Source organism: Aspergillus clavatus, genomic scaffold (genome assembly GCF_000002715.2).
Source record: "Aspergillus clavatus NRRL 1 1099423829800 genomic scaffold, whole genome shotgun sequence".
Classification (NCBI taxonomy): domain Eukaryota; kingdom Fungi; phylum Ascomycota; class Eurotiomycetes; order Eurotiales; family Aspergillaceae; genus Aspergillus; species Aspergillus clavatus.
The window spans coordinates 2241247-2263710 of record NW_001517099.1 but is presented as its reverse complement, the minus strand read 5'-3'; the positions used below and the strand labels follow the sequence as shown (position 1 = coordinate 2263710).

At 45.8% G+C, this 22464-nt stretch overlaps 4 protein-coding genes across 4 annotated transcripts, besides 12 other annotated features; 3 read left to right on the top strand and 1 right to left on the bottom strand.

Moving 5' to 3' along the window:
* Window positions 1-153: 153 nt before the first annotated feature.
* ACLA_052650 (threonine--tRNA ligase THS1) lies at window positions 154-2630 on the bottom strand (the record flags this gene model as incomplete). Its single annotated transcript, XM_001272217.1, has 5 exons — window positions 154-308; window positions 374-1043; window positions 1102-1677; window positions 1731-1995; window positions 2065-2630. 5 exons carry the CDS (start codon window positions 2628-2630, stop codon window positions 154-156), a joined length of 2232 nt encoding a protein of 743 aa, XP_001272218.1.
* A 260-nt stretch (window positions 2631-2890) lies between these two features.
* On the top strand, window positions 2891-3801 carry ACLA_052640 (H/ACA ribonucleoprotein complex subunit GAR1/NAF1; the record flags this gene model as incomplete). Its single annotated transcript, XM_001272216.1, has 6 exons — window positions 2891-2966; window positions 3036-3083; window positions 3141-3241; window positions 3302-3447; window positions 3503-3531; window positions 3584-3801. The coding sequence occupies 6 exons, from the start codon at window positions 2891-2893 to the stop codon at window positions 3799-3801; spliced, it is 618 nt and encodes a 205-aa protein (XP_001272217.1).
* Window positions 3710-3753: a microsatellite.
* Window positions 3802-4139: 338 nt separating the features above from the next.
* ACLA_052630 (CDP-diacylglycerol-serine O-phosphatidyltransferase) lies at window positions 4140-5350 on the top strand (the record flags this gene model as incomplete). Its single annotated transcript, XM_001272215.1, has 6 exons — window positions 4140-4181; window positions 4317-4392; window positions 4454-4511; window positions 4566-4603; window positions 4736-4917; window positions 4982-5350. 6 exons carry the CDS (start codon window positions 4140-4142, stop codon window positions 5348-5350), a joined length of 765 nt encoding a protein of 254 aa, XP_001272216.1.
* Window positions 5351-6468: 1118 nt separating this feature from the next.
* Window positions 6469-6529: a microsatellite.
* Window positions 6530-7523: 994 nt separating this feature from the next.
* Window positions 7524-7569: a microsatellite.
* Window positions 7570-9348: 1779 nt separating this feature from the next.
* Window positions 9349-9380: a microsatellite.
* Window positions 9350-9380: a microsatellite.
* Window positions 9381-10041: 661 nt separating this feature from the next.
* Window positions 10042-10070: a microsatellite.
* Window positions 10071-12834: 2764 nt separating this feature from the next.
* ACLA_052620 (WSC domain-containing protein) lies at window positions 12835-13898 on the top strand (the record flags this gene model as incomplete). Its single annotated transcript, XM_001272214.1, has 2 exons — window positions 12835-13150; window positions 13216-13898. The coding sequence occupies 2 exons, from the start codon at window positions 12835-12837 to the stop codon at window positions 13896-13898; spliced, it is 999 nt and encodes a 332-aa protein (XP_001272215.1).
* A 1236-nt stretch (window positions 13899-15134) lies between these two features.
* Window positions 15135-15161: a microsatellite.
* Window positions 15162-16233: 1072 nt separating this feature from the next.
* Window positions 16234-16257: a microsatellite.
* A 174-nt stretch (window positions 16258-16431) lies between these two features.
* Window positions 16432-16463: a microsatellite.
* Window positions 16464-19407: 2944 nt separating this feature from the next.
* Window positions 19408-19441: a microsatellite.
* An 8-nt stretch (window positions 19442-19449) lies between these two features.
* Window positions 19450-19476: a microsatellite.
* Window positions 19451-19476: a microsatellite.
* Window positions 19477-22464: the final 2988 nt, after the last annotated feature.

Genomic DNA, 22464 nt, shown 5'->3' with positions numbered 1-22464 from the left:
CTATTTTGTTTTTTTTTTTCTCCTTTATATTGAATTCAACATCAATGCCTACATAAGTCATACGTTTCTTGATGATCTCGCAGGCCGTGCAATAGCGGCATGCGGATTGGAGCACAACCAGACAGAAGCTAGAGGAACCAGTTTTCTGTCCCTCTACAGAGAGTTCACCAGTTTGCGCTCCTTTCTCAGGATACGGAGCTTCTCGCGTGCCTCCTCGAGAGGAACCATGACACCCTTGTTCTGGGTAGCAGGGTCGTCACGGTTACGGATGTTGACCGAGCGAGACTCCTTCTCTTGGGCACCAACAACTATATCAAGTTAGAATCATGAGTATCATACAGCTGGGGAGGTAGTTTTAATAAACCAGACGTACCGAAGATGAAGTTGTACTGTGCCAGCTGTCCAGTACGGATCTTCTTCTGCATGGTGTTACCACTGATGTCAATATCCACGTTAAGCTTATCCCCACGCAGGATCTGCTGCAGTTCCTCGACGTAGTCGTTCACAGCAGGCATGACGGGGACGATGAGAATCTGACGAGGGCTGATCCAGAATGGCCACTTGCCGCCGAAGTGCTCGATCAAAATACCCAGGAATCGCTCAAAGCTACCAATAATAGCTCTGTGGATGACAACGGGGCGAGCGCGACCGGGGCCGGGCTCGTTGGACTTCGTCTCGCCTTCTTTCTTGGATTCTTCCATGACAGCCTGGCCCTTCTCGTTGGTCATGTACTCAAGCTTGAAGTTGATGGGTGCCTGGTAGTCAAGCTGGATCGTAGCACACTGGAACTCTCTCTTGAGAGCATCAGCAATGGTGATGTCAATCTTAGGGCCGTAGAAGGCACCATCGCCCTCGTCAATGGTCCAGTCAGCACCCTTGAACTTGGTCATCGCCGACTTGAGTTGCTCTTCGGCGTAGTTCCAGGTATCGAGATCACCAAGATACTTCTCCGGGCGAGTAGAAAGCTTCAGCTTGAAAGTGAAACCGAACAGTCCATAGATAGACTGGAGGAAATCGAAGAGACCCTCGATTTCAGAGGAGATCTGAATAGTTTTTTTAGCCAGTTGTACGATGACGAAAATGTTCACACTCGCTACTCACCTGATCCTGGGTACAGAAGATGTGGGTATCATCCTGCTGGAACTTCCGAACACGGGTGAGTCCACTCAGCGCACCTGATGCCTCATTTCTGTGCAAGACACCGAAGTCCGCAATTCTCAGGGGAAGTTCACGATAACTTCTCTCGCGGTGGCCGAAAAGCACGAAATGACCAGGGCAGTTCATGGGCTTGAGAGCCCACTCTCTCTTCTCAACATCAAGCTTGAACATGTCATCCTTGTAATGCGCCCAGTGGCCGGAGGTCTTCCAGACACCGACATCGTACATGTTGGGCGTCTGGACTTCCTGGTAGCCCCGCTTCCGGTATTCGGAGCGCAGGAGAGCCTGGAGAGCATTGAAAATCTTGGTTCCATTGGGAAGAAGGAAAGGACAACCAGGAGAAACCTCGTCAAAGAAAAAAAGCTCCTGGTCCTTGCCGATTCTCAAGTGATTGCGCTTCTCGGCCTCTTCCAGGAACTTCAGGTGCTCTGACATCTGCTTCTTATCGGGGAAAGCAACACCACGAATACGTTGCAAAGAGTCGTTAGACTGGTCACCAAGGAAGTATGCAGAGGAGTTCTGTGGTAACGTCAGCATGGGCTCAATGTTCGCTCGCAAGCTATGCGCCGTACCTGCATGATCTTGAAGGTCTTGATCTTTCCGGTGTTCTGGATGTGAGGACCTCTGCAGAGATCGACCAGACTACCACATCTGTATACCGTGCTCTTTTCTCCAGTCACAAGTTTGTCAATGTAATGCAGCTTATATTTGCTGTAAGCGAACATCTTCTTGAGATTCTCCTTCGTGACCTCCAGTCGGTCGAAGCTCTGCTTCTCCTTGAATATCCGGGACGCTCTGCTGTCCAAGGCGGGCCAGTCACTCTCCTTGACCACACGACTATCATTAACTGTCAGACCTGTACAACAATCGCAAGACGTAGGGCTTATGAACAAGTGCAACACTCACTTTTCAGGCATGGCCATATCGTAGAAGAAACCCTGAGGGGTAGGAGGTCCGTGTGAGAGAAGACATCCGTATTCGCACTCGCAGGCCTCACCCAAGCAATGCGCACTGGAATGCCAGAAAACTTCGCGACCCTCGAGGCTGTCAAAAGGCACGAAGGATACACTGCAGTCGCGTTCGAGGGGGCGGTTCAGATCCCACAGCTCCTTCCCATCAATCTTCGCAAGGACGACATTGGCGCTGATGTCCTTGGGAACATCCCTCAGGAACGATCCGGGGGTGGTCTCCCAGGCTTTGGCGGGGACAGGGGAGGGGCTTCCATTGCCCAGATCAAGGGTGACGTTGATCTCCGGGTGAGGCTTGTTCTTCAACTCTTCATTATACTGCTGCCACAATTCTTCGAAGAGCTTGTTTCGTTCGACCATGAAATCGGGGAGAGAGTCGGTATTCGGGGCGGCTTGGGCTTTGGCAGCCTTTGGCGGGGCTTTCGCAGACTCAGCAGAGGCATTGGCGCCCTGGGCCTCGGCGGCGGGCCTCACGGGCAATTCTTTCGAACTTTCGGAAGCCATGTTTGTATCCCAGAATGTTCGACCAGCAGCTTGGGAGACGTAGAGACTAAATAGGGGAGGATCCTGAGAGATGACTCTTCGGCGTATCCATAAAGAGTCATTCATTTCTACAGTGAGGGGAGGGAAGGCGGTGAGCCACGTGACGGAAAACTGCCCTGGCGGCTAGCGACACTTTACCGTTTCGAGGCTCCCACCACTTGAAAACTTCTCCGGACTCCGAACTCCATACAGGTCGATCCGATCGTAACATCAGAATCAAAATGTCTTATCGTGGAGGAGGTCGTGGTGGCTTTGCCACAGGCGCCAACCGTGGAGGAAGTTTCGGTGGACGTGGTGGTGAGTTGGAATTGTCTCGCAGTCTGGAAGTTGAGGTTATTTGGGCTAACGAAATTTTTCGTCGGACAGGTCGCGGAGGATTCTCAGCCCCAACCGGACCCCCAGCACAGGTTCTGGGTAACTATTATGGATGAACGCGATGGTGTGATTAACGGTCGACTAATTTTTCTTCAGAGATGGGAACTGTCATGCATGCTTGCGAAGGCGAGATGGTTTGCGAATCCGTGAATCCTAAGATTCCTTACTTCAACGCCCCTATCTATCTCGAGAACAAAGTACGGCGCGACCGACATCACACCCATTACAACGACGTTTGCGACTAATACATTTTCCAGACTCCTATCGGCAAGGTCGACGAGGTTCTTGGACCCATCAACCAGGTCTACTTCACCGTCAAGCCCCAGGAGGGCATTGTCGCAACTTCCTTCAAGGCCGGTGACAAGGTTTACATTGGAGGAGACAAGCTCCTCCCTCTTGAGAAGTACGTTTTCGCTTCGGTAGAGAATCTTGGATATGCTGCTAACAACGCAACTTAGGTTCCTCCCCAAGCCCAAGGCTCCAGCAGGTAGGCAATCAGACGCGTCCGCTTCTTTCTTGCTCAATCTAATCTGTTGCAGGCGCGAAACCCAGAAAGACGATTGGCGGCAGAGGTGGTGCCCGTGGAGCCATGAGAGGTGGACGTGGTGGTCCCCCTCGTGGCCGCGGCGGCATGTCGAGAGGTCGCGGAGGACCCAGAGGAGGTGGCTTCGGCGGTGGAGGCTTCGGCGGTGGAGGCTTCCGTGGTGGAAGCAGAGGTGGCGGAAGAGGAGGCCCCCGTGGAGGCTTCCGACGATAGACAGTTTCTGTCTTGCCTAGTACTGTCTTATTACGGCGTTATGGGAAAACGGGAGCTCTTGCAGGAACCTTTTTGTCGAGATATTCATTATGCATATGAAAGTTTGCTGCTTCAGTGTCCACACGGTTGTAAGATGGATACAGCCTAACTTGAGATTTGTTTACTTAATAGTTTCTTTTTGTACACCTTCAATCGTAGTACATCAATAGTGTCAACTTGCTCCTTTGATTTATAACCTGGGGAATTTTTCCCATTGCCAGCCAAAATAGAATAAAAAATAAAAAAAAATAAAAAGGTGGCTGGAGAATGTGGCGCAGCTTCTGCGCACCGCCTTTCAAATGACGTCTGGTCTGCCGTACGCCCACCGAACGGGAGAATCTGTGCGTTTTGTCAACACTTGGAATCCTCGGCCTTTGATCCTCCAACTTCTCTACCAACGGTCGTCGAATTGCTTTTGAACCCTATATTAGAATCTTTTTCTCCTCTCATATATTGTTTCTACTTGTTGAGAATAGGTTGACATGTCCCGCCGACCATCAACCATGCCAAATCAATCGCCAAATAGCGGTGTCGCAGCTTCGGGCGACGGAGGTGTGTCTTGACCTAGCAGAAATCACGCTGTGAAGAAGACTATACTAACATGGCATATCAGGCCAGGAGAAGCAAAAAATGCTTCTTTCGTCAGAAACCGGTCACTTCAGCTTGGTCAAGTCAGTCTGTGCGAGACTCTGGATTTCAGGATGAAAACTGACGAGTTTCGATAGGGCCTTGCATCTTGCGGATCTGGTCACTGAGCTCAATGGTATGTCTAGATCAGTATTTTCTGGCTCTTTGGAAAGGCGCTAACGTATTCAATAGGTTTCTGTGGAAGTAAGATAGTTCACTAACAGATTCGCCGAATTCGCCGACCCGTTACTGATACTGGTCCAAACAGTTATGTCCGTCCTTTCGTCGATGCGTTACTGTCTAGGAGATCCAAACGAACACGGTGCTCTCTGGGCTGCCCTGGGTTTCATGCCTTTTGGACTATTCTTCGATTTCATGGATGGCAAGATCGCGAGATGGAGGGAGAAGTCGTCTCTCATGGGGCAAGAGCTTGACTCTTTAGCAGACTTGGTAGGATTTTTGACGCCATGAGGAGTGACCTCGGATGTAGCAGACCTGCTCAACTTTGATACAGATCTCTTTCGGCATGGCCCCTGCCGCCTGCGCATTCGCTCTCGGAGTCCGCACCTTCATTGACCATCTCCTCCTGGCGTTCTTCGTGCTCTGCGGTCTGACCCGATTGGCCCGATTCAACGTTACCGTTGCTGTCCTGCCAAAGGACAAGACGGGCAAGTCAAAGTATTTTGAGGGCACGCCAATTCCCACGACGCTGTCGATTGCCTCTCTCATGGCGTATTGGGTCTCTCAGGGTTGGATTCTTGAGGATCTGCCTCTCGGAGTGGTTGCCAAGGGTACCCCCCTTGAGTTCCACCCGGTCGTCCTCCTATTCGTGCTGCACGGCTGCATGATGGTCAGCAAGTCGATAAAGATCCCCAAGCCTTAGAGCCTTGGTTGTTTGTACAGACGAGTGCCTGCATGGTTTTGCAACTTCGACGATAGAAGAAACTTCTACGAACATATATATCGGAGAGGATATGGGGATCTTGTTGAATACAGTTTTGAAAAAAGTTGATTTGGAATTGACCTAGCATCTGCATTTAGCTTCTTTTATAGATTGTAGACTCGTCGATTTTACGCTGGGTTTTGACCTTGAAGCCCATCAAGAAATTTAATTTGTTGGCAAAGAGCTCTGAGTACCTCTCCGCTAGCAAATATATATAGAAGCACGTGCAATGATAATTGTTGTGCCCAACAGCAATAATAAGCTATCAACACCACAGTATTCCTATATCTTTCTACATAAATATATATCCAGGAGCCTAGGGAACTACTTTTTTACCTACATGTTCAAGAATCCCTTAGGACGTTTCGGAACGAGCAACAGCTTAGCCAGCAGCTAACCGTACCTACCTACCTATCTATCTATACTCTGTCATTTCCCCAAACTACGACCGAGAACCAGCGCAAAGTTCTCCGTTCTTCGGACTGAGCGAGTAGTCTAAGATCCATCAAGCGATCCGATGCCGGGTTTCTCTTCATTGTTCCAAGGAGAAGCTCATTTCTCGAATTGATCATCTGACGTACAGAGCTTTGAAGTGACCAAGTGAGGCTGCTGGCCAGGCAACAAGCCACAAACAAAAGTAGGCACCGGGTCACGTTACCCAATACTCGCCAATTTTTCCTTCTGCGTGGGATGGGATGGTCGGAGACAACTCAAGAGAAAAGTGAGAAGACAGTAGACTAGGGAATCATATTTTCTTTCCATTTTTCTGAAATTTCTGGAAAAAAAAACATCTTTTCAGAAAGAAAAATATTTTTTTTCTAGAGGAAATTTATATACTAGTAAAATATCTCCTGCTGATTCTTACTGCCCATATATTTTACTAGTAAAATATAAAATTATCCCTAATATAGAAGTCCATACTGTACATCCTCCATAAAAATTTTAATTCTATTAAAAAAATAATTATTCTTCCTATACTTACTTCCCTAAAATCTAATTAGATTTTACCTACTTACTAGCCTTACTACTACTAGGGATCTTACTACTACTAGGGGGTTTACTAGTGCCAGCTACCTTACTAGTACTAGCTACCTTACTAGTGCTGGCTATCTTACTAGTAGCCTAGCTTAGGGTATACTCTATATTATTAAGTATAATTACTCCCTGCTATATAAGCTCCTTATCTCTATCTTCTAGGCCTTTATATAGGCTAGTAGATAGGGAGTAGTCTCTAAGCTAAAGACTCTAGATATTTATATAGATAAATATTACTTAATTTACTTACTTAGTTTTTATCTAATTCTATATCTTTATATGCTGTAGATTTATGATTAAGAAGCTTTATTTAGAGGTAATAGAATTTATAATTATATAGTAGAGATAGAGGGCTAGGATACTAATTTTAGGAGTAATATCTTTCTAAAGAGTAAGGAAGTTAGTATTCTATATATATTTTCTTAGTAAATCTAGAATCTTACTACTATAAGCTAGAATTAATTAGGATCTTTCTTCTTCTAATATTTAATATTAAAGAATACTCTTTCTTTATTCTAAAAAAATCTAAATTATTTTATAGCTTCCTTACTACTATACTCATAGATTATATTCTATAAATTAGTAATAAGATATGGTAGAAGCTATACCTTTAAGGTCTTAGGGTATAGATAGTAGTTAAGCTAGTAGTTAAAGTACTTTATTTACTAGCTCTCTAAATCTTTATAATCTACTAGAGGCTAGATATATAAGAGTATATTATTATAAAAGATAAAAGTTCTACTTTTACTAGATAGGTGTTCTTAGATATCTAGCTATTACTATATTATCTAATTTCTTAGTAAAAGATATAGATAAAGTAGATAAGATACTTACTAGTATAAGATTATACTTCTAAGATTCTAAGCTTCTTACTACTTTATCTAATAGCTTAAGCATACTAAGAAGATTAGAAAGACTATCCTAGAAGTCTAACTAATAGAGAATCTTAGAGATCTTTCTAATATTATCTCTATCTCTCTTAATAAAGGTCTTTAAAGCTTCCTAATTCTATATTACTAACTAAAGCATCTTATACTAAGATCCCTAGTAAGTTACTATAGCTGTAATAAGTAAATATAATATAGAATTTAATATAGAATTTAATATAGAATCTAATATAGAATCTAACTACTAATTCTGTATTTACTAAAGGATTACCTAATCTAGAGGTAATTTCTTAAAATACCTTATAATTAAAGATGCTAATTTAAAGAGCCTACTAATAGATAGAAGATTTAATAGATCTTTAATCACTAGCTAAAGCCTATAAGAATTATAGGGAATTATAAATATCTTCTTAAATACTAGCTTAGCTTATAGAATTACCTATACTTTTTTTATTATGAAAGAGATATCTATAGAGAGAGAATTAATAAATTTTTATATCTTTTATCTATTATTTAGCTTAGTAAGGAGCTTTTTAACCTAATCTTTAATCTATATAGAAATTATATAGGTAGTTAAGCTTTAATCTAATATATCTTCTGCTAGAAGAAAGTAGCTAGATCTATATAAATTAATATTAAGGCTTATAATTCTTTCTCTATAAATATTTATTAATTTATTATATATAAGATTTAGATACTATATAATTTAAAGCTACTAGAATAGCTTTATCTAGATAAAGCTATAGTATAAATCTAGTATAGTAGTGGTTATAATCTTAGGTAAAGGAGGGGAGTATTTTAGATTTAATACTTAGAGAAATAATATTATTCCTAGTATTAAAAATATATAAAAGGGGTAGGCATTATAGAAGATAGCTATCCCTAATTATTAATTAATCTTAGAAGCTAATACTTTTTAATAGTTAAAGATACTTATTTAATAATTTATATTCTTATTTATCTTCTTTTAATGCTATGCTTCTTATAATCTAATATATTAAGATATATAGGCAGTTAGGCAGGTCATATTAAAATTTTAATTAAAATTAGAATAGTAGGTGTAGTAGGTATATAGAATCTAGGAGATAAGTATCTATAAATATTCTAAGTAATTTTATATATAAATTTATATAGAAGCCTACTTCTTTTAATTAGTAAAGATTATAAATAGCTATAAATTCAGCTAAATTTTTATTCTATTACCCAGAAGATGAATTTCCCATGGTGATGGTAGTAGTAAGTAGTAGAAGTTAATAATTTCTTATATATAAAGATATATATTTTAATATTATTAGATAAAATCCACTATTATTTCTTAGAGTATATATATAGCTTTCCTAGGTAATAAGGCACCTACTAGCTACTAATTCTAATTAGTCTAATTCTATAGGGTAGTAAAATTTAGGGGCTCTAATTAGTTAAAAAAGTCTTAGTATTATTACTAGATTAGGAGGTTTAACTGCTGGAAAGAAAAAAAAACATTAGAAAATTCTAAAAGAAAGAAAATGTTGTTTTTTTTCAACTTTTTGAGGACCCTACAGTAGACACGAGATGACATACTCCGTTGACAGACTGTTCAGTTGCTGTCCGGTGGGTCACTTGTGTACGTTCTAGACCTGGCTGAGGTATGTATAATTTAACGATTTTTTTCCACCTCCGGTTTCTGGACTTTATCGGAATTCTCAATCGCCGGTCTTGAAAAGGGTGAAATCGACTACTGAAAGGGGGAGAAGACCGGGGATATTGGGTCAATCATACAGAGTACTTATCTATATGATACAAATGAGTGATGGGAGAGCGGAGAGATCCTGGTTCTATCTTGAACCTAGAGCAACTTCAGCATCAGTTTGAGCAATAATATCTCCAATGATCATTGCATTGCACAAAATCATGCGCCGTACTGATTATGACTGATAGACAACAACTGGAATGATTCAGACTGTGCCAAGTCTGCAACAATACGTATGTAAGCAGCTCTGACATCCAGCAAGGGCGCATTGATCGTTCGCTTCCTGGTTTTTTTTTTTTTTTTTTTTTTTTTTTTTTTTCGCAGCGGCAGCAGATTCTGGCTGTGTCGCTGGAGATTGCGATTCACATACTGATTCAGAAGTCAGGATCCTCAGGACGTAATAATCAATTAAGGCTGACCAGCATGCTTCTAGAACGACTCCTTGGCGTAGAGAAGCATAGAATCCCGCTGTTCTGCATTCTCCAAGACACGTCCACATGCTTTCTATGTGACGAATATGATCATTATTATTCTGCTGATGGAAGATGCTGTCAGACTATATATTTATCTTTCTCGTGGTGATGCAGATGGAACGCGATAGCAGGCGCGCATGTGCTGGAAGGACACGATCACTGGTGATATGGGGCGCCGTCGTAGATTCGTTGATTATCGTAGTCGAGCGTCAACCTTTGACGAACCGCCTGACTGCGAGCTTCATTGTTTCGGTGGCAAAATTGATGCGTTTTTTGCTTTTACTCGGCCTACGTATTTGCTGCATGCCACAAGCGCCGTGTCTTCTTTGTTGTCACAGAGTCGAGACACAAAGTTCGACGATGTAAGTGGCGAAGCAGGTGCATTTCATGTCGTCTTTCCGATGATCTGGTTGATCTGATTCGATCATTTTTTCACAGGAAATTGGCCTCTGTCATAGCGACTGTTCTGTCTGCTGGTCTATGTCGATCTCTCTATGCGGCGTGAAGAACAACAACAACAATAATAATAACAACAAAATATGTATCTATCTGTCTACTCCATGACTCCGTCAGTACTGTTGTTTTATTAATTGTATCGGACCTCCAGCGATGTTAGATACCAGTACCCCGTACCGCCGTTGCCGTGACACATCAGAGGTCGATCCTTACATTTCCTTTACGGGTTCCGACGATCCGCATTAACCTGCAGAGGTCACGAAGGGGCTTAGACCCACCCAACTCCGGGAGTGGCCGTGGGGAATCCATGGACGTCCGGCAAATGCTCCTGGTGGGAGGGATATCATCCTGTGAGGTGAGCTTTTTCTGCTCAGCATCATGGTGGTTTATGATAGGGTATTCTGTGTATCATTTGGTGGAATTCCAAAGCATCAAGCTTAGGAGATTTCTTGGGGTATCTGGAGTAGCGTGAAACATGTGTTCTCCGCGCCGCCGGAGCGGACGGATGAGGAAATCAAACATCATGGGTCTGTGTGTTATTGAGGTTTTCAACACTGGCGCTTAACTGGAAAAGGCATGGAGAACGCCCCGTATGGAATTTGAGGCGCGCTTACAATTGGTGTGGCTGCTGGTCTTGACAGAGACACAAATCACAACTGAAGAGAATAAAGATGCTGATGGGAAATGAAGTTGCTTGTGTAGGTAGACAGTCCATAGAGTCAGATATACCAGAGGAATAAGTACGTACAGTTTTTACTCCGAGTAAAAACAAACAGATGTGAATTCAAACCAAGTCTGCAGAAAGCGCTCTCGAGACTTGATACTTGGTCTGTCTCTTTCAGAGCCAAAGATTCTGCAACAATCCAAACCATGGGAGATGGAAAATTGATTGTGACTGATACTAAGTTACCAATGCTCGTGCAAGACATGCTTGTATATATACTACATGATCTGATCTCTGCATGGATGTGAGTTGTGTGACTAGGGACTAAGATGGTTGCTTAATGCTAAATGATCTCTTTCATCGGGTTGTTTGTCCTGTCTGGTCATGTTCCAATGTCAGAGGCCCAAAGCCCTTCTAGCCTGTTGACCCTTGTAAGCCACAGAGGGAGGGTTCCTATTTATGGATACGGTCGGCATGGCTCACAGGAAGAGCAGCACTCTTGCCATGCTTGAATGCTGCACAGCTTCAGAAGAATAAAAATGCAACCTCTTTGTATATATCCATTCCATCTAGGTACCTAGGTATCTTGTCGGGTGGATGTATTCTTGACCTTCCATCTCGATACTTGATGATACTGTCTCTGTCTCTATTCGAGAGCTCCGATTCATCCACGGATCGGCTCCTCTTTACATGAAATCTGGCTGGAAATACCCGACTGTCACTAGGTAAGGTATGTTGAATTATTCCGTAAGAAACCAACACAAAATTACGAGTCCAATGCATACTCTTATCATATCGGGGTTAGTTGATGCCAGCAACAGCGCCCTTTTCCCAGTCAGACATGCAAGATACGGAAATGAACTGCTTTGCCCCTGACCACCAGCACGGGAGATATCTTATATAAGCCAGATTGAGCTCGCTTCATTGGAACAGAAGGGTGAGTGGAGCGCATTACGCGGGATGTAAAAATTACCACTCCCAGGCAAACCAGGGTCAGGACCCGTTTGGAAACCGCCCGCTCAAGAAACAGCAAAGTGCGTACCGTGTCTCCTTCTCGTGCTGATGCTCTATTATTGGAAGATGCCCGAGGCGTAGAAAAGTTACCATGCACAGCAGTGATCTCTCTACCAAAGTAGGTAGGTAGGTAGTTTATGATTGATGGAAGCTACCACGTACCTTACCTGAGCAAAGTGAATGGAACAGTCATAGGTAGTAATTTACCGCTTTGTTGACACCCGCCTCGTACCTAAAGTAAGGTACCTTGTACGCCCGTGTACTGCTGGTATGAGCGACACACACTACTGTAATTCCTGGAGATTATTATCGCTTAGGCCCAATCAATAAGGTAATAATCATCAAATCAATACCTTTAGTGAGTCCTCCTTAGTGCATCCCTCCCAGAAGTCCCTTCAATCGCCCTCTTCCTCTTTCTCTCAGTCTCTCTAGTAGTCTATCCCTCTCTTTCTTCCATCTCTCTCTTATTATTCTCTCCTTCTGACTATCAATCTATCCTCCGTTCAATACCAGTCCCTCGCTAATCTACATTCATTATTGGGAGGGGTTTGACTTCATATCAATACTGCATCAGCTTTCTTACCCATAATTCTTTCGCCTTCCTCCCTCCCCCATACTTCTTTTCTATTAACCCCCCCCCCCCCCCTCCGCTAGTTCGCGGGTTTTCGTCGTGGAGGGTTTGGTTGCCTGAGTGGTCACACTTCCTCCCGTCCTCATCTCGCTCATTCCACTTTCCCGGCAAAAGGGGGCTTTGTGAAACACCCAACCTCAAAAACTCTTCGCCATCAGAAACCATCATCGCCAAAAGGCTCACCACTCGCTTTACATCCTTCTCACTGTCCTCACTTCATCGTTGGCCTCGTCCAGGCCTCATTCGTCGTCATTCTTCTCTCACATATTACGCCTGAAGCCTAAAGTTCATCGCCTTCCTCAGATCCAACTGTTCACCTATTTGTGAATCGAATTCTAAGGGCGCTCCCTGCCGTTCGACCTTGGAAAGGACATAGGGGAATCGAAATTTGAAAGACAAGTCACGAGATTACTTGTTGCAGGGTTACGCCGGTCGTCCCTTATCTCTCGTTCGACAATAACAACACCACCATCCAAGATCTGAGGCAGTGCTCGGTCACTATTCTCTCTCAGATTCATCACATATAACCATCACAATGAAGTCGTTTACATTGCGCTCAGCGCTTACAACCTCGGCGTTGCTCCTCGCCGCTGTTTTCCCATCCGTCAAAGCCGATCCTACAATGGTAAAAGAAGGGTGTTTCAGCGATGCCACGCCATTGGAAGACCAAGGCCCATACACATACCAGAGTAACGGGTACTGTCAAACGCTCTGTGTGAAGAGCAACTATCTTGTCTTTGCGCTGACGAAGGGATCGAACTGCCTCTGTGGAAACCAGCTCCCTGCACAGTCGGCTGAGACGACGGATGACAAATGCAATGTCAAGTGTGCCGGTTGGCCTGATGTCATGTGTATGTTTTCCCTCACTCGTAATCTTCGTGGATCTCAAAGTTTGATGCTGACGATGCTCTCCTAGGTGGCGGTGCTAATGCATTTTCCGTCTACTTGACCGGAATCAGCGCCAAGGTCCCGTACTACTCCAGTGCTCCCGAAAGCACCAACTCGAGCTCGACATCGACAACCATCGAAGGGTCGACCATGACCACTGGTAGCCAGGGTCAAATCGTTACAGCAGGTGAGCAGACAGTATTCGTGACATCGCCAGCCAATCAGGCTGGCACGACCATTTCCGCCGACCCGGAGAAGAAGCAGTCGGACGGCGGCCCCAACACTGCTGCTATTGCCGCTGGTGTTGTTGTCGGCGTTGTTGGATTCTGCTCCCTGGTTGGTGCTGGCTTCTTTCTCTGGCGCTTCAGAAAACGCTCCAATGCGCAACCGCAATACAACGCCAATGCCGAGCGCTTTGGCAAGCCCATGTCTCAAGATTCAATGTCAGATTCGAGGTTCGACGGCGACTTCATGGCTCAGAGACGCCAAAGCAACGGTAGCATTGATGATGATCACGACTTCTCCCGTCGGATCCTACAGGTAAAACCCAAAGGCTCGAGTCCAAAGACGGTGGTGGCTGACCAGATGACTGCAGGTGACAAATCCCGACCGTCGTTAATTCGACATACCGTGACAAGAGCCCGGCCGTATCATATCGGTCTCCAAATCGAATCAATCCCAGCGATTATGTTCACCTCAAAACTCCTATAATAACGTTCATCCCTTCTTGGACCTCCTTCAAATGTCCTTTCGATTGATCATTATTGCGGCTCGGGCGATTGGTACAAGTTTGTCAACCTTGTTACCCTCGTCCTTTCAAAGGCCTACCTTGATGGTATGGTTCGACGAAAATCAGGCAGACGAGTTGTCCGCCATTTCGGCGCCTCTCCAAAATTGTCCGAAACTTGTGATTGTGACGAAATGATTTTTTTTGTGACACGAACCGGAGGACCCAACCCCATAATCGACCTTTTTCGAATATTACGTCGTCTGGAGCTGATATCCATAGTGTCGCCTACTGAACCGTCCTTGTCTGCGATGCTGCTGATGGAAGTGCGCGGAGGCGGCCCATAGGCTTTCTACATTGTCCTTGGAGGAATGTTGGGAACTTGTATTATTCGAAAAAGGGCGTTTGACGGGACGATTGCCAATTGAAGATTCGTTTTTCCCCTTCTTTTTTCTGTAATCATCTTATTTCTCTCCAAGATTTCCCCTCATCTTGAGCTGAAGCATCTCTTTCATTACACTTCCTTTCTGTGATGTCACTTTTTTGCTTTTTCCAAGCTCCTGCTCAACTCCCTCGTTGTCTCTCCATGGTGGATGTGCGGATAGCTGGAAGGGCAGATACCTAGAGGGGGGGTTGAGCGGGTCTTGCAGTTAATGTGTGCAATGAATATGGATACCACTCGTTGATTTAGGATCTTGGACAATCTCACGCTTTAAGCAGTTTGGCCTGTCGGTATGCAGTATGGTAGGTCCTTCCGTTGAGGAACGGCATCAAGACAGATCATGAACTTGTTGGTTTTAGTCAAGCATGTTCAGCAAACATGACTCCTACTAAGCCATTGATTGAAACATTTTATCATTGCATCTCGGTAGGATTCTCGTACCTGTTTGGCTCTTCAGGTATACCAGCAACCACAACTCTCGATGTCTTGTTCAGAGTCCACTCGTGGCCAAGAATATATCTCCCACATCTAGTCTGTAACAAGTACATCTGGTATGAGGAACACGCCAACCATCCTGTCTCAACCGAAAGATATCAGTGGTATACATGCTGCATTCCCGAAGTGCAATGCGAGCATACCAAAACTCCACGCATATCACAGGAAAACAACCGACCGTTCTTAATGCTCTCGTCCGCACGCAAAGTACATCTGAAATCCACGCCCTGCGTTTATGAGAGCATCGATAAATAAAAGATATCTGCAGGGAATTCGTAGCTGACAAGCACAAGCACAAGCACAAGCACAAAGCGCCATCGGCCACTGGAGTCTCGACCCCGGAGGTTATCAGATGTGAATGGCTGGACCCCTTCGCTGCTTGCGTCTACAAGGCAGACAGGCTCCTGTATCATCCTATGCTCATCAGCGAAGCAAGCTTGCCTGATATCTCGTCCGTTCGGAGACTGGGGGGCCAAGACAGGGGGAAACGGCATGGTTTCCCAGTTTCCCGCTCGAGATGTTCGCTCTGGACGTGATGTGATCGTATGATATCATCCAACAGACGATCTCGCACCTCTGGACCTTACTAGCCAAGCCAGTTCGTGTCACTGTCGATGATAAGCCCCAAGAACGAAACGAAATGCGTCAGCGTCAGCGTCAGCATCGAACCAACCAGCCCCCAATCCTATCGCAACAGTACCTTAGCTAGACCAATGCGGTCAGGTACGCTCAGGTACAACCGACCATGAAGGAAAAGAGAGAGAGAGAGAAGAGATGATGTCAGACCCCCAAATCCCCCATCCCATCTCCCGTCATCATCTTCACGACGTCTAGACCCCCCTATACTCGTTTGGTCGAGGACGGAAGGTTAGGTTGGGGGATTTCTGCAGCGGCACGCCGCAACGGGGCGAACCGCATCGTCTCATGCTGGGGTCTGTTTATCTGTTATAACTTAGATTGGTTTTTGGGTGTTGGCGTTTCAGGGTTACGGGTTTCAGATATTGGGGGTGTATGTTTTGTGGGCTGTGTGGGCTGTGCACGACCTGGATAGCGGGGGGGGGAGCGGGAGGTAGATGCTATTCATAGATGTTGGATCGTTGGTTGTTGGAACTTTGGATGGTGAGGTCGAACCTGGGAGTGGACTCTGCTTGTGTCTGTGTACTTTGTACGGAGTAGCGTGGCTGGGATGGGCTATGCTGTGTGTGTCGAACCGTCGAGACGTGTTGGGTTTTACAATGGAATCGGAGGGGCGGGTTTGCAGATGGGATATATATTGAGTCGAGGGTGGAGTATCTAGGTGTTGCATCATTGCATGATAGATCATAGACATGAGTAAGGTAGGATACATACTAGGATTGCTAAGCCAATGATTGGAAGACAAAATATATATATATATATATATATATCCAGACAGCCTCGGATATAGAGACACAGACAAGACTCAGACCGGCCATAATGACCAGATCTGGTAAACGGGGTTGTGCCGTTGTGGTCGACGTACCCTACCTACTACTCCAAACTCCGCAGAATAATAGCAATGAATCCCATTGCGCAAACTGCAATGACAGGAATAATTGATCGCCTCACGCCCACGCCCACGCCCACGCCCACGTGTAGACTGTACAGCGTAGGTTGACAAGGGTCAGGTAACCGACGTAGGCTATGACCTCCCGAATCGAAATCGGAGACTTACTATTACAGTGATAATCATAGTCACCTAAGGTACCTAGGTAGTATCGAAGGTAAGGTACTGGTCGGATGGTTCAGACCAATCCATGCTTCCTGACTTAACTTCCGGTCAATAATGTCATTGCCCCTGACTTCCATGCCTCCTTAGCCTGCAGACTGCAGTAGGACCTAGTAGCAAACTGCATTAACGCCGTACCTGGTAGGTCTTTACGAAGTGAAATGGTAACTGGTAAGGCTGCCACAACGGTCGATTATTACTATAATTAATCCGACGCAGCGACGGTGATTCGCCTACAGGCAACTCGCATGATCCATGCAGCGCGGCAGGGAAGGCAATCCTCCCCAAAGTCTAAGCGCGACCTTGCCTGATCGGGCTGCTCTTGGAAACAGTGAGCCTGTATTTACGGAGTCGGGTTGGTGGTTAATTAAGGATCTTTATTGGGGTTGGATCCTAGGTCGTATGCCGGTCAACTTTTGGGGAGGTTTGTCTCGTCAGGTTGGTTCGAGGTACTTTTGTTACCCGGGGGGGTGGAAGCTGAATGGCTTCGTAATGATGGCAATATGGCTGATATGGCCTCATCTCCACCAGTGACATGCTGGGTGCTTCATGAATCGTGGGTCTATCCTCAATCTCCAGCACAGAGGAGGCTCCCCAAGTCACCCCAAGTCTCAAATGGTAAACCGCGGCCTCGCCATACCGGCAAGAAAGCACAATTGAGCTCCTCTTACTAAAGTATGTCCTCTGACAATGACAATAATCAATATACTCCATACAGCTGATATCACTCATAGGCAAGGGCGGAATAATGTTCCGCACAGTGATCTGGAATCCAATTCCAAGTCCAATCGCGTCCGACTCCTTTTTTCTCGCCAAGTACAACCGGCAAGTTGAGCCTCTTTGACCGGCAGTTAGCCCGGTCCACCATCCAATGTCGTCGTTGCCCGTTGGAGTCAGCCCTCTGGTGTCGTCGCAGGGTGCTCAGAGTCTCAGACAGCTAGCAAGCCACATTCTGCACTCACGGGATATAGCATGCCGGTCACCTTTATGATAGGTAGAGTGATAGGCAGCTCGGAACCGTCAACAGAATCCTTGCCTCGAATCTCGATACCGGGCCCAGGAGAAGCGAGGAGGCCGTTGATTGTGTCGACTTGTCGATCACGACGCCCGAGCCTAGCAAGTGGGATAGTTCAAGGCTGCTAGGCAAGATCGAGTCGTCACATGTAACAACAATTGCAGAACTCTCAACTCCGAGCTCATTTTTTGCAGACTTCGGCCTATGGGTCGAGCACTGTGGCGACTCTTTGACTCCATTCTCGTCCGACATCCACTTTGGTTATCGCTCCTGAGCGGATCGCTTGCTGCTTGTCTATCCTGAGCGAGGAGATTTGACTGAGGGGGATCTGTGTGGGACCGTGGGTCCTCTCATTGTGTTGGTGCATTGATATTTGATACCCTCATTATCTCATACCATAGATGAATCATGTCAAGGTTCGTTGGTGGCCTCAATTGACTCGCCAGGGTTGGGTTGGCATTGCTTGGATGAAAGTTTGTCCTGATCAAGCGAATTGCTTGACCATGTTAGAGAAGGACTTTACGATCGTTTTTTTGTCGCGTTACAATGTTGGGACAGGAAATTTTCTGTTAAAATTTCCGGAAGGACAGCAACCCGTTTCTCAAGACGAAGTCGGTCCTAACTCCCTACCTACCGCTCGGGGTTTGACGTTTGGCGGACTATTTACCTGTCCCACTTGGACTTTGAGACCGCAATGCTGAAAAACCGTTGATGGGAGGTGGTCAACTTTTAGTAGACTAGCTGATTCAGGGAATCTGTGCAGTCGCACCTAGACTCTTTCGATACCAGGTCTTCGAGTCCGTGATTTGTTCGATCTGGTCGATTGGGACTCTGGGAGGAAGCTAGTCCAGTCAGCTAGCGAGTGAGCTGAGGCCAGAGAAATGAGATATTGAGACTATATCTAGTGGCAAGCCACATAGGATTTAGTTGATTTCCATCTGATGATTTTCGAGTTGAAGATGGCACTGTTGGAGAATTTCTAGTTGCTCCTCAGCGGGCCCGTCCGCTCTACGGAGTACTGTTTACTCTTGTTCGGTAGAAAAAAGGGAGAGAGAGTCTGGTGGGAACCTTGAGCCACCGTGCAGTGATAGAAGAGTATTATCTATCCACTCACAATGATTGAAGGTTAGAATTGCCTCATACTCCATCCTGCCCTGGTGCTTGCGGATGAAACCAAGGATTGTCGGAGAGAGACCGCGCTTTTAGCCTCTGTCAATTAGATCGATAGATGGTCCGGTCGTGAACCCAGGAGTCCAGGACACACTGGAGGACAAAAGAGGCAATTGGTAGGAGAAACCTAACGCTGGACTGATAACCCTGAATCCATTTTCCGTCAGTCTAGCACTAGCTGGACAGCCAAGCCAGTAGTCCATACCTATCTATTTCTCCAGTCTTCGGTACCAGTTCGATTCCTCACCTGTCTCTGATTTGCACCAATCGGGAAAATATGAGGGTCTGCCGTTGTTTCCGTCGTCTAGACCCATCGACGATAATGATTTAACACGAGATCAACAAATTGTTCAAGTGTTCGTTCCTTGAGAAAAGATCCGAGGGATGATTGCACAACCCATGTGGTGTAAGAGCGATGATAATATGTCTGATATCCAATGATGCAAAAATGAGGTATGGACTATGGAGTATGAAGTTATGAACTCCAAGCTGGTTGGGGATCGTCCTAAACCCTGCCACTTTGGTAGATAGTTAGCTTGTACACTGTCCGTCTGTAAGATAGCATGTTCCAACCACAGCCTAATATTAATAATAATACAAGGCTGATTTTCGTTGGGAGCCTAAAAAAATAAAAATAAAAAAAAAATAAAAGCAAAAAAAAGGGGGGAGAGAGAGAGAGAGAGAGAGAGAGAGGAACAACAACCTTATCCACAAGGCGCAGCCCCTGGAGTCCTGGACGAGGATCCCAATGCGAACCTTTCTCATCCTTCATGTTTCAGATTGGTGAGGGAGGAGTATGAGTATGACAGCCTGAAGCTGGCCTGGTAGACTCCGTGGTTTGTATCCGATCGACCAACCCTGTCTGAGACTCTGAATCTGTCGTATGGCAGTGCAGGATTCCTCCCCCTGGTCTCCGAGTCTAATCAACAACCTGTAAACCAGTCTCCCATGATGCAATGACCCATGGGATTACGAGACAGTCACAGAAGAAATGGTACTGGGTGAGCCTCGTCAAAAATAGACCTTGTCAGGCTCGGATCCGACGACGAACACAGATAGAGTTATGGATGGAGTATACGACTATACGTAGTACGTAGCCATCCCTCAGATTCTCAGATTGTCGTTGATTATTGGAGAGAGGGAAGTAAACTAGGTAGGTATGGAGTATGGACTACCTATGGTGTGACTGTGATGAGGACTGGACTCCTGATGAGGGCTATTATTCCCGGGGTCCCGACCGGGGCGGATTTGGAATTCGTTCCGGGCAACGGGACCCTTGTTGACGGATCGCACTTGTCTACCGACACTCCGACGCGCAGGATGGGATGGACAATGGAGGAGAGAGCTTGTTGAATTGGGGAGACTCCACGACGGGGAGTAATGCTTAACGGACTCAAGATCCACGCTCGCTCGTTTAACCTTCACATCATTTCTTCTTGAGTCTTTGACTCTCCCGTTGTACCGAGCCCGGAGTATGTACGGAGTAATTGTGAGAAAACAGCATTTTGGGTTGTGTACCGTATCTAGGTGGAGGTATCTGGCATGAACTTGTGGTTTGTACCTTTTACCCGTGGTATTCGATTTTTTTTTCAAAACTTTTTGTCTTTTTTCCTGCCTACCGTCTTGTGTACCAACTACTCGATCTGGTATGGTGTCTGATGGAGAATCCATCCATGATGAACCATCTAACCACAACTAGCTAGTCTCTTCTCTAGTTCTATGTACCAAACTGCCAATCATAACGTTGATCGGCATATGACGGAAAATCCACCCTCCACCTCAGATAATGCAAGTTTCCAGTTTGGATTCCAAAGTGACTGTTCAATCACAGGCAGTGTTCACTGTACCTGGCACCCTAGTTACATTACTGTACGCAGTATTGTACCTACTACATACGCCTCCTGGTGAGAATGAGATCTTCCCCACACCAAACGACCACGTTGCTCCATGCTCACATCTGCCTCGTTTGCTGCCGAGTAATGATCTTCGGTAACACACGTGCTACCTTGGACGGATTTTGAATTCTCGACGTTCGTCCGAGTCGCAGCGCGCCATTCTCATCCCTTTTTTTGTGTCACCGGATTGTCCCTCTCTCTCTCTTTTTTTTTTTTTTCTTTCTTTCTCTTTTGGATAAGAGAACAGTCCACTGATTGGAGACATGAACGGACTAACTCAGTCAAGTCGTTGCCCCGGAGTGTGATAGTGATAGATTTCGCGAGCCTGCTTCTATCGAAGAACCATGGAGTACGGAGTACAGAGTAGAGAAAGGGGATGATAACATCATCCCTCCAGAGCAGAACACTGTTTGCCAGTTGCCACCAACCTGATGTCCGCCCATCAATCATCAATCGTTGCCTATCTTTCCTACCACTGTGTCTCGAATTCTCAATCCCTGTCGGCCTGTGTCTTCTGGTGTTGATCCACCGGGCCGCGTTGAAGGATCCTGACCCTTGCATACGGACCTCGCCACGTGAGGGGCGTCAGAGCCAACAAGCCAGCGTGAACGATCGTGTTTGCTTGTGGTGAGGGCGAACTGGCGAAGTATGTATCCAGTGCGTGATGAGTGATGAGTGATGACCAAGCAGGCTCATGACGGCATGGCTTCTGCGGACCAGGAAAACCTGGATTGCTGAGTGGCCTTTTGTAAAGTTCAAGCATGTCTCTACCTGAATGGACTGCGGAATAATAGTCTTCTGAGGGATTGGCATCCTGAGGCACTAATTGCCAATCGGATACTCCTTGGGTAGGTATGAGCTGCGCCCTTTCAATTTCTCCTCGCCCTGAGGGAAACCCCTGTCTGTATACTCTACGGAGTATGGCGTTAAGTCTCGCATGAGATGACTTGCAATCGTGGTGGTACGCCATCTGACATCTAATCTACCCAGTACCTTACCGACGTACCGTATATGTTGCGCACTCCCTACGTATGCAATCTCCTGCAGAGGGTGTCCATGTGGGGGGGGGGGAGGGATGATCATTCTTCGTTGGAAATTTGTTGGGGTTAAGCAATTGTCAGCTCCCTGTCACCAGGCCAGATGAATAACCTGTCATTCATTCAGATATCTCCTCAGGGGCCAACCGCTTGTCCCGACTCTCGAGTCATTGGCCAGGTTTTGGAACCAGGGTTGGCTGCAGAATGCTGACTATGACTTATGGTGGTGGAAAGTGAGTATGAGGTAATCCTCCTGGAACCAACAATGGCCCTACGAATTCCGACATCGATGCCAGATCAATTGTCGATTGTTGGCCAACAAAGCAATGGACACGCAAACAATAAGAAGGATGTCAGTAGCATGCATGGTATGGGATCAACAGTGTCTCGGAACAACCTTCCGAGACCAACAAATTCCAACGATAGATATCAAAAGAGATCAGGCAATAGATAGTTCATTATTATCTGGATAGACATCGGCACCGTGAATCGTGAAATGAACCTTCTGCAGTTGCATTCCCCCGGGCAAATCTACGCTTTGACTTTCCAGCAGATTCCTTCTTCCTTCCATCAGGAGATACAAACTATGTAACTATGTAACTAAGGCTCTGCGGAGTACTCCTTTTTTTCTACTCTCACCCAGTCACCCTATCTCTTAAGGTTCATCAGAGAAGCCAAATTTTTCGATGGCGCTCTGGATCCTCGAGGTGAAACAAGCTAGATCCGTCGTCGGGCAGGGCTATCCATGT